This window comes from Anomaloglossus baeobatrachus, chromosome 4 (assembly GCF_048569485.1).
Source record: "Anomaloglossus baeobatrachus isolate aAnoBae1 chromosome 4, aAnoBae1.hap1, whole genome shotgun sequence".
Taxonomy (NCBI): Eukaryota; Metazoa; Chordata; class Amphibia; order Anura; family Aromobatidae; genus Anomaloglossus; species Anomaloglossus baeobatrachus.
Window position 1 is genome coordinate 685,763,507 of NC_134356.1, and position 11,805 is coordinate 685,775,311.

An 11,805-nucleotide genomic window follows, 5' to 3' on the forward strand; every position below is an offset into this window, starting at 1 on the left:
AAAACCTCTGATGGGATAATTTTTACCTGTATGTGGATGTGTAAACATGCTGCCCCGAGTGAGGTTATTGCATTGAAAGCAATGTAAACATGGAAAATTTCCATCTTTTGGAGTCCCAAGGAAGGTCTGCCGTTACTCGGTGTGTGCAGACCCTATGTCGGCTTTAACAAGGTTGTCCCTCAGATTCTTAGGTCTTTTGTGACAGAATAAAGGTAAGGCTGAAAATTCAGTAATGGAAGGGTAAGCTGTTTGAAGGAGGGACCAATGTTTGGAAATTATGCCTTTGAAAAGAGGTGAAAACGGATGGTATGTTTGGACACAGGTGATACGTGGGTTGTTGTTCTGACTGGATCGTGGTTTCTGTACGAAATTGTGGGCAATTTTACTTGGGTAGCCTCTGGATGCAAACTTGTCTCCCATTTCTTGCAGTCGAGTTTGGCGCTGCAAGGGATCAGAGACAATACGTTCGATTCTCTTAAATTGGGAGAATGGCAATGCTTTCTTTGTGTAGGAAGGGTGGCAGCTTGAAAAATGCAGAAGACTGTTTCTATCTGTCGGCTTCACGAAAAGATCTGTACTGATTATACCGTTGGGAGATAGAAGAACCATGGTATCTAGGAAATTAATTTGTTTTGAATCACTGTGGATCGTGAACGTAAGCCCTGGTCTATAGGAGTTGATATCCTGGTAGAATTCATTCAGGGAGTCTAGGTTACCATGCCATATGACAAATATGTCGTCTATATATCTTTTCCACATTAAAGTGTGCTGTACCCACCGAGGATGATCATAAATGTATACCGCCTCGAAATGCGCCATATAGATATTGGCGTACGGTGGTGCCATGTTTGATCCCATGGCTGTACCCCTTTGTTGTAAGTAAAATTGATCTTCAAACAAAAAGTAATTATGACCTAGGACCAGATGTAACAAGTCCATGCAGAAAGACTGCTGTGACAGTGTTAGTGTTTTATGTAAATCGAGAAACCAGTCTACGGCACGAATACCATCACTGTGCTCGATGCTCGTATACAGACTGTTTACGTCAAAAGTGACGAGTAGACAATCAGGTGGAAGCATACCCAATTATGTCACTTGTGTCAGAAAATCAGAAGTGTCCTTTAGGTATGATGGAATTCTGGGTATGAGAGGCGTGAGAATCTTATCGATAGTAATTGCAAGTGGAGAGAGTATTGACTCTGTGGAAGCCACTATAGGTCACCCTGGGGGAGACTGGAGATTCTTATGGATTTTTGGTAGGATATAGAAGACCGGTGTGATGGGATTTGGCTTTACGAGAAATTCTGCCAATTTAGTGTCAATAGTGCCAAGATGTAAATGGTAATCGACTTTGTCCTTAATCAAATTTTGGATCTGGGGCGTGGGGTCTCGGGAGATGGGCAAGTATGTGGATCTATCTCCCAATTGTCTGTGTATCTCAGCTAGATAGTAAGTCTTGTCAAGTACTACAATGGAACCTCCTTTGTCAGCAGGTTTGATTACAATTTTTTTATTATTCTTGAGATCATGAATAGCCCTGTTTTCCTCAGCTGTCGTGTTGTGTTTAATTTTATATTCACCACTCTCGATACGTCTAAGTGTTTTATTGATATCGTGAGTGACCAGTGAAATATAAGTTTCAACCGGGTGGTAGGTCTTGGGAGGATTGAAAGTGCTGGATAGCCTTAGATTAAGGTCACGCAAGGATAGGGTGCCAGAATTGTCATCCTCTCTGGTGCGTGAACTAGATTCATCCTGGGCTGAGAAATGGGCCTTGAGTCTCAATGTCCTGAAAAAGCGTCTCATCTCTTGATCTAACTGAAATGGGTTAAATGCTGGAGTAGGACAGAATGACAAGCCTTTCTGTAGGATTTGAGATTCTAAGTGTGTCAAATTGTGAGAGGAAATATTATAGACTAAATTGGTCCTACCTGGGATCTCGTTTGTATGCGATAGGATGGATTTGGCCTTCCTCTTACTCCTCCTTGTCTTCCGCCTGGATGTTGTCATGTATCTAAAAAACGAGAAGAATTGGAAGAATAGGACTCGCTATCGGAGCTAGATGAGGCTGAATATCTGTTATAATTGGGACGACGCGTAGAGTTAAAGTCCATAAAGCGCCAGCGGTAAACCCGATCCTTAGCGTAGTCTTCTTGATCTCTTATAAACTTCAGTCTTTTCCTGTCCTGCAGAGTCTTCTGGAATTTTTGGTGTGAGTGGAGAATAAAACAGAATAAAAAATTATTTCTCAATGCATTGTTGTGGTTCAGCGCAAATTTTTACATATAGGTAATTCTATATTATACAGATGAATTTATTTCTGGGCATTAAAGGGTTTTTAGCCTAATAAAATTAGCTGCAGAATCATTGCAACATTGGGTCTAGCGCTGACCCTTATTCTATTGTTTCTTCTGGAATCCTGCAATTGTTTCCCTCGTCTTCAATTTCAGCTTATCCCATTCTGTGGTAGACAGGGTATTGGAAAGTTGATCTTCTATGGAGTGAATTTTTGGTGTCAGTTCGGTGAGTTCTTTTTGGAGATATTCTATGGTGAGAACAATAATGTCCATAGAACACTTATTTAGAATACTTTCGTATTTTGTGCAGTATTCTGGGTTATCTGAGAAAACCGTGGGGCGTAACGAAACTCGTAGGCCTCTGGGAATTCTTTGGGCTTTGTGGTATTCCGCAAGGGTTCCACAATGTAGCTCTAGGACTGTTTGTTTTCTCAGCTCCTTTTCATAGTCCCGACTACGTAGTTCCTCTGATGGTATTGTTAAGAAGGAAACTGGTACTGTTACCTTGGAGAGGATGTTGGTCACTTGATCTTGATCATAGGAGAAGGTTGGGAGAGACATTCGTACAAAAAATATGTATGGAGTAGAGGAGCTCAGGAAAAAAAAATTGATCAATATTATTGAGATAGACCTGGCTCACTCAACGTGGGGGTGCTCTGGAATAATGAGTCCAGTATTACAAAAATATATCCGGCCCACCACAATGCAAGAGAGGAATCTTAGGTTTGGTTTGAAAAAAAATGTTGATTTATTGTGTATATACAAAAAAGTCCGTCCAACGTTTTATCCCTTTTAGGATACCTCCCTGTCGTGCACGACACCACAACACGTCCTTGATGGACACTCCCTTAGCACCATATCACAAAGTATAATTACTGAGGTATGTCCCCTCTCCCTTCCGACTTGTGTAATTAGACTTTTTTGTTCAATTTATTACATTTATAACTCGATCTCCTTGTTTACCTCCTTCATAGCCCGCTTACGCATTCTTCTGATATGCTTTGATGACCATCATTACTTGTACTGATACGATTTGACAATCCTTTTATACTTCTAGGTACGTGTCTTATTATCATGTATGGTCACTCCTCTAATGGTCTCTTTCATGTCTCAACAGATTGTCATTTATCTTATATCTTAATGGAGATTTCCATGTTTCATCCTTTGGTGCCTATGAAATTAATGGATTTAAGCATTTTTTTGTTTCTTTTGTCTCTGCAGTTTCTGCCATTTTCTTTGTATTCATGACTTGTCTGATCATGTAATCACAACAGTGTATCACTGATACTGTTTTTGTTTTTAATTTTATGTATGTTTTTTCTTTTCTTCACACTAGTCCCATTGTCCCTGTGAAAGATCCTTTTGGATCGAAACGTTGGACGGACTTTTTTGTATATACACAATAAATCAACATTTTTTTTCAAACCAAACCTAAGATTCCTCTCTTGCATTGTGGTGTGCCGGATATATTTTTGTAATATTCAGTAGGACTATCAGCTATGTATCCACCAGACTTCTGCACAACAAAACTGATGGTCCCAACCCCATTTATAAGGCAAGAAATCCCACTTATTAAACCTGACAGGGCACACCTGTGAAGTGAAAACCATTTCCGGTGACTACCTTTTGAAGCTCATCAAGAGAATGCGGAGTGTGCAAAGCAGTAATCAAAGCAAAAGGTGGCTACTATGATGAATCTAGAATATAAGAAATATTTTCAGCTATTTCACACTTTTTTGTTAAGTATTTCATTCCACATGTGGTAATTCATAGTTTTGATGCCTTCAATGTGAATCTACAATTTTCAAAGTCATGAAAATAAAGAAAACTCTTTGAATGAGGTGTGTCCAAACTTTTGGTCGGTACTGTGTATATATATATATATATATATATATATATATATATTAGAAGGTGGCCCGATTCTACGCATCGGGTATTCTAGACTTTACGTATTGTGTAGTTAATGTATGATTTTTGTTATATACATATATATATATATATATATATATATGTTGTGTGTAGTTACCAAGTGTTTGTGTAGGGCGCTGTACATGTTCTGGGTGTTGTCTGGGTGTGGCGGGGGGTGAGAGCAGTGTTGTTTGTGTGTTGCGTTGTTTGTGTTGCGTTGTTTGTGGAGCGCTGTGTGTGTGTGTTGCGCGGTTTGTGTGGGTGTGGGGTGTGTGTGTGTGTTTTGGTGGGAGGTATGTTTTGTGCAATGTGTGTGTTGTGCGGTATGTGCGTATATTTGTGTGTGCCGCGCTGTTTGTGTGTTGGGTGTTGTGTGTGTGCGGCGTTGTCTGTGTGTGTGGGTGTCTGTGTAGGTCGGTGTTTGTGGTTCCCAGTGTGTGTGTGGTGTGTTGTGCAGTGCGTGTGTGGCGGTGTGTGTGTGTTTTAGGGGGAGGTATGCACCCCCATCGTGCTCCATCCCCCATGCTGCGCACCCCCCATCGTGCTCCATCCCCCATGCTGTGCACCCCCCATCGTGCTCCATCCCCCATGCTGCGCACCCCCCATCGTGCTCCATCCCCCATGCTGCGCACCCCCCATCGTGCTCCATCCCCCATGCTGCGCACCCCCCATCGTGCTCCATCCCCCATGCTGCGCACCCCCCATCGTGCTCCATCCCCCATGCTGCGCACCCCCCATCGTGCTCCATCCCCCATGCTGCGCACCCCCCATCGTGCTCCATCCCCCATGCTGCGCACCCCCCATCGTGCTCCATCCCCCATGCTGCGCACCCCCCATCGTGCTCCATCCCCCATGCTGCGCATTCCCCATCGTGCTCCATCCCCCATGCTGTGCACCCCCCATCGTGCTCCACAGTCACACATCAGACAGTATACACGCACACATGTGATCGCATACACTCACACCCCACTTCTGCCTGTGCCCTCCGGTGGGCGGTCCCAGCAGCTGTGCTGCACGCAGTGCTCCTCTGCCTTCTGCCGACACACACACACCCGATCGCATACACGCAGACACCCGATCGCATACACGCACACAAACGATCGCATACACGCACACACACATTGACGATATTGCACACACTCACAACATCCGGAGATACCACATGCTTCCGGCCATGTGATCTTCTGGCAGGTCCTGGAAGGTCACTGCACGCGCAGGATCGCCGCCGAGAAGCAAGCGATATCACTGGAAGTAGTGAGTGTGTGGATGTGATCTGATGTGTGTGTGAGGTGTGTGTGAGAGTGAGTGTGATCTGATGTGTGTGTGTGTGTCTGTTCTTATGTGTGTGCGTGTGTGTGTTCCGCCGCTGCAGGACCTTGATGCGCTCACCTGGGAGCCGGTGTACGCTGGTAGCCATGCTACACAATATTAGCCGATGTGTACCATGGTTACCAGCGTACCCCGCCCCCCGCTCGGGGCGAGAGGCCATTCCTTGTGGGGGCGGAGCCTGGGCGAGTGGCCAATCCGTTCGGGGGGGGCGGAGCCGAGGCAAGGCGAGCGGCCAATCCATGAGGGAGGGAGGGAGGAGCCGAGGCGAGCGGCCAATCCGTGTGGGGGGGGCGGGGCCATGGCGAGCCCAGCGAGCGTCCAATGCGTGAGGGGGCGGGTCCAGGCCGAGCGGCCAATCCGTGCGGGGGGGCGGGGCCATGGCGAGCCCAGCGGCCAATCCGCTGTTTGTCACCGTAAGGACATGGCCAATCCGTGCAGGGGGCGGAGCCGAGGCGAGCGGCCAATCCGTGCGGGGGGAGGAGCCGAGGCGAGACGAGCGGCCAATCCGCTGTTTGTCACCGTAAGGACACAATTTTGGATCAAGACAGACAGACAGACAGACAGAATAAGGCAATTATATATATAGATAATGTACAGTGCTTTGCGAAACTATTTGGCCCCTTTGAATTTTTCAACCTTTTCCCACATTTCAGGCTTCAAACATAAAGATAAAAATTTCAATTTTATGGTGAAGAATCAACAACAAGTGGGACACAATTGTGAAGGTGAACAACATTTTTTGCTTATTTTTAAAAAATAAATACCTGAAAATCGGGGCGTGCAATATTATTTGTTCCCTTTACTTTCAGTGCAGCAAACTCACTCCAGAAGTTGATTGAGGGTCTCTGAATGATCAATGTTGTCCTAAATGACTGATGATGATAAATATAAGCCCCTGTGTGTGATCAAGTCTCCGTATAATGCCCCTGCTCTGTGATATTCTCAGTGTTCTGTGTAAAGCGCAGATAGCATCATGAAGACCAAGGAACACAACAGGCAGGTCCATGATACTGTTGTGGAGAAGTTTAAAGCCGGATTTGGTTACAAAAGGATTTCCAAAACTTTAAACATCCCAAGGAGCACTGTGCAAGCGATCATATTGAAATGGAAGGAGCATCATACCACTGTAAATCTACCAAGACCCGGCCTCCATCCAAACTGTCATCTCACACAAGGAGAAGACTGATCAGAGATGCAGCCAAGAGGCCCATGATCACTCTGGATGAACTGTAGAGATCTACAGCTGAGGTGGGAGAGTCTGTCCATAGGACAACAATCAGTTGTACACTGGACACCTGGGAGACACACCAAACATGTGGAAGAAGGTGCTTTTGTCAGATGAAACCAAAATCAAACTTTTTGGGCACAATGCCAAACGATATAGTTGACGTAAAAGCAACACAGCTCATCATCATGAACACACCATCCCCATTGTCAAACATGGTGGTGTCAGCATCATGGTTTGGGCCAGCTTTTCTTCAGCAAGGACAGGGAAGATGGTTAAAATGGATGGGAAGATGGATGGAGCCAAATACAGGACCATTCTTGAAGAAAATCTGTTGGCGTCTGCAAAAGACCTGAGACTGGGACGGACATTTGTCTTCCAACAAGACATTGCTCCCAAACATAAAGCAAAATCTACAATGCAATGGTTGACAAACAAAAAGTATGCAGGTGTTAGAATGGCCAAGTCACAGTCCAGACCTGAACCCAATCGAGAATGTGTGGAAAGAGCTGAAAACTGCTGTCCACAAACGCCTCCATCCAACCTCACTCGGCTCCAGCTGTTTACAAAGGAAGAATGGGCAAGAATTTCAGTCTCTCCATGTGCAAAACTGATAGACACATACCCCAAGAGACTGCAACTGTAATCGCAGCAAAAGGGGGCGCTGCAAAGTATTAACTTAAAGGGGACGCCCCAATTTTCAGGTTTTTTTTTTAAAAATGTATAAAATAAACAATACATTTTGTTCACCTTCACAAATGTGTCCCACTTGTTGTTGATTCTTCACCATTAATTTACATTTTTTATCTTTGAAGCCTGAAATGTGGGAAAAGGTTGAAAAATTCAACAGGTTATTATTATTATTATTATTATTATTATTTATTATTATAGTGCCATTTATTCCATGGCGCTTTACAAGTGAGAGAGGGTATACGTACAACAATCATTAACAGTATAAGACAGACTGGTATAGGAGGAGAGAGGACCCTGCCCGCGAGGGCTCACAGTCTACAGGGAATGGGTGATGGTACAATAGGTGAGGACAGAGCTGGTTGTGCAGTGGTCTACTGGACTGAGGGCTATTGTAGGTTGTAAGCTTGTTGGAAGAGGTGGGTCTTGAGGTTCCTCTTGAAGCTTTCCACGGTAGTGGAGAGTCTGATGTGCTGAGGTAGAGCATTCCAGAGTATGGGGGATGCACGGGAGAAATCTTGTACGCGATTGTGGGAAGAGGAGATAAGAGAGGAGCAGAGAAGGAGATCTTGTGAGGATCTGAGGTTGCGTGCAGGTAGGTACCGGGAGACTAGGTCACAGATGTAGGGAGGAGACAGGTTGTGCATGGCTTTGTATGTCATGGTTAATGTTTTGAACTGGAGTCGTTGGGCGATGGGAAGCCAGTGAAGTGATTGGCAGAGTGGTGAGGCTGGGGAGTAGCGAGGGGAGAGGTGGATTAAGCGGGCTGCAGAGTTTAGGATAGATTGGAGGGGTGCAAGAGTGTTGGAAGGGAGGCCAGAGAGCAGGAGGTTGCAGTAGTCAAGGCGGGAGATGATGAGGGCATGCACTAATGTTTTTGCAGATTCTTGGTTAAGGAAAGCACGGATCCGGGAGATATTTTTGAGTTGTAATCGGCATGAGTTGAAGAGGGCTTGGATGTGTGGCTTGAAGGATAGAGCAGAGTCGAGGGTCACTCCAAGGCAACGAGCTTGTGAGACTGGGGAGAGTGAGCAACCATCAAGTTTGATGGAAAGGCTTGTTGGAGGAGAGGGGGAAAGACAATGAACTCTGTTTTGTCCATGTTAAGTTTTAGGAATCGTGCAGAGAAGAAGGATGAAATAGCAGACAGACATTGTGGAATTTTGGTTAGTAGAGAGGTACTGTCAGGTCCAGAGAGGTAGATCTGTGTGTCATCGGCATAGAGATGATACTGGAAGCCGTGGGACTCTATGAGCTGTCCCAGGCCGAAGGTGTAGATGGAGAACAGCAGGGGTCCAAGAACTGAGCCTTGGGGGACAAGGCCAGTCATTAGGTATGAGGAGATCCAAGATAGGGCCAAGTCTGTGATGCCCAGAGATGAGAGAATCTGTAGTAGGAGGGAATGGTCTACTGTGTCAAAGGCAGAGGACAGGTCCAGGAGGAGGAGGATAGAGTAGTGTCGCTTGGCTTTGGCGGTTAGTAGATCATTCAAATACTTTCGCAAGGCACTGTATTTGTTGGATAGTATTTTGCATCAAAAATCATAATTTAAAGAAAAAAAGTACACAGCAATTAAAAGCACTGCAAGTACGACCTTTATTACTTTATTGTAGCGCATAAAAGCAAAAACATTAAAGTGGCGCCAATCTCTCAAGACAGCATGCCTTCTTCATACCTGCTTAAACCAGGCCGCAGCCAATGAGAAGGGGAGGAAGTCAGGAAAACCAAAAATGAATCCCCATTAAAAATTAACTTTTAATAGTAAACATTAAAAGATCAAAAACCACATTAATACAAACAACAAGTGATGCAGGGAGTATAATAACAAAAGCTAGGAAGGGAGATGGGAAAGGCTATCCCTGGATATCCCTAAGGTAGCTCTCCCTACCTAGCAATGGAGGGTATGACGCCCTAAAGGGTTATGGCGCCCCCATTCACCGACGTGAGGCCCTAAATGACCCTAAAAAGACCCTGCATAGCTCAAACACCAAAATATTAGAAAAGCCTCATTAACAAAAAGATAAGACAGAAAACCTATCTGGGAAGTCCACGACAAAGTCCCGACTCGTTTCCTCCCATAAATACCAGGGAATCATCAGGGGACATGCCCAGGAGGTCCAATATAGATACGAGCTCCTCGTTAGGGCACCAGAGCAGTAGTGTGTGAGGGTGATACCACTGCTCTGGTGCCCTAAGGAGGAGCTCGTATCTATATTGGACCTCCTGGGCATGTCCCCTGATGATTCCCTGGTATCTATGGGAGGAAACGCGTCGGGACTTTGTCGTGGACTTCCCAGATAAGTTTTCTGTCTTATCTTATTGTTGATGGGACTTTTCTAATATTTTGGTGTTTGACCTATGCAGGGTCTTTTTAGGGTCATTTAGGGCCTCCCGTCGGTGAATGGGGCGCCATAACCCTTTAGGGCGTCATACCCTCCATTGCTAGGTAGGGAGAGCTACCTTAGGGATATCCAGGGATAGCCTTTCCCGTCTCCCTTCCTAGCTTTTGTGTTTATACTTCCTGCATAACTTGTTGTTTGTATTAATGTGGTTTTTGATCTTTTAATGTTTATTATTAAAAGTTAATTTTTAATGGGGATTCATTTTTGGTTTTCCTTCTTCATACTTGGCATGACACTCACTTGAGCAGTTTGTACTGTGACATTTGACAATCTATGAAAACTTTATTTTCAATAAGCTAATAAAACAATAGAGGTAGGAGGCACTAAGTAGTCGGAACTGCTTATTGTTGGAGCATTTCTCAATGAGACCTCTAAGGATCAGATTTTGTCTGGGATATGTCACCTTTACATATTTATTATTTAAATTAAATTGTATTTTTACATTTATTTGAAAACTTGTTTCCTACTGATTGTTTCTCTTTTTCTGACCAACTTCTCAATGACAGCTTTCATTTCTTGATTCCTTAAGCAATATATGATCGGGTTAAACAGAGGAGTTACAACAATGTATAGAACAGAAATGAATTTGTTGATGGTCAAGGTATTGTCGTCAGCTGGAACCGTGTAGATGGTGATGAGGGTTCCATAGTACATGGTGACCACGGTCAGGTGGGAGCTGCAGGTGGAGAAGCTTTTCTTTCTTCCATTTGCAGAAGAGATTCCAAAAATTGTTATAAAGACACAAATGTAACTGATAATAACTAATATAAAAGGTATGACAATTATAGGGACTGAGATGATCAGGATTTCCAACTGTAAGGCAAACTTGTAAAAACAGGAGAGTTTAACAAAAGGAAAAATATCACAGAAAAAATGGTCAATTCGATAAGGGCCACAGAACTCAAGCTGACAAAGAAAGTTAAGAGTGACCTGGGTCACAAGAAAGCCAAAAACCCAACAGTAGATGACCAAGAGATGCTGAAGTCTCATATTCATGATGGTAGTGTAGCGAAGAGGGTTGCAAATGGCCAAGTACCGGTCATAAGCCATGACTGTGAGGAGGTGACATTCTGCACACCCTACGGCACAATACAAATATGCCTGGGTTATACAACCGATAACTGAGATGTTGGCTCCTTCTAACCACACAACATGAAGCATTTTAGGGACAATCAAAGTCAAGAACGTGGATTCAACCAATGATAACTGCTGGAGGAAGAAGTACATGGGAGAATGGAGCTGCGACTTGATGGACACCAACGTCATTACCATAGTGTTTATCATTAGAGTGAGGATGTAAAAAGTCAGGATGACAAGAAAAAATACAATGGCCTTATATCCAGTAATATCTGGGAACCCCAATAAAAAGAACTCAGCGACCGACGAATGGTTGGCTTTAGCCATAGGCGGATGATTTTACACATTAGGATTTTTTGTTATTAAGTGTATACTTGTAGAGTTCTTTATAGATATAGATTCATAGATATTTTGAGATTTTATATTCTTAGACATTTTTCATTCATCATAATGTGAGTTATAGTAAATTGATAGAAGAACAATGTGCTATGTCTCTGGTGATGAATCTATGTATTTCTTCCGTAAACTCATTCTTCTATCCTAATTGTTGGAGAATATTCAGTTATTGATGTGTTACTGACAATAGTGTTGATTTTTACCAATTGAAGTTTGAATAATTAGATTAATTACATAAAAATTTAAAGTACTTTTAACCTCCTGTGACATCTGTCTGAAACCACAGTCTAAAGATGGCTGTCACGGACAGGTTAGAGGCAAGCCGCTGAATAAGCAGGGTCCCAATAATCCCAAAACCTTTTCACCCCTATACAGGGATTTGGAATTACTACAGGGTCCCGGAGATCACTACCTGTGGAAGGCTAAGTCCAGAGGAGAGTAGTCTAATCAGGAATCAGGTTAAGGTCAAAAAACGGAGATG

The 11,805-nt window shown here is 43.9% G+C and overlaps 1 protein-coding gene across 1 annotated transcript; it reads right to left on the minus strand.

Moving 5' to 3' along the window:
• Positions 1-10,295: 10,295 nt before the first annotated feature.
• Positions 10,296-11,255, minus strand: LOC142302838 (olfactory receptor 6B1-like). The gene has a single exon (XM_075343950.1). The coding sequence runs from the start codon at positions 11,253-11,255 to the stop codon at positions 10,296-10,298; it is 960 nt and encodes a 319-aa protein (XP_075200065.1).
• Positions 11,256-11,805: the final 550 nt, after the last annotated feature.

Bases quoted from the DNA above. Each gene is read 5' to 3' on its own strand.
- LOC142302838 (XM_075343950.1), bottom strand. From the start codon at position 11,255: ATGGCTAAAGCCAACCATTCGTCGGTCGCTGAGTTCTTTTTATTGGGG.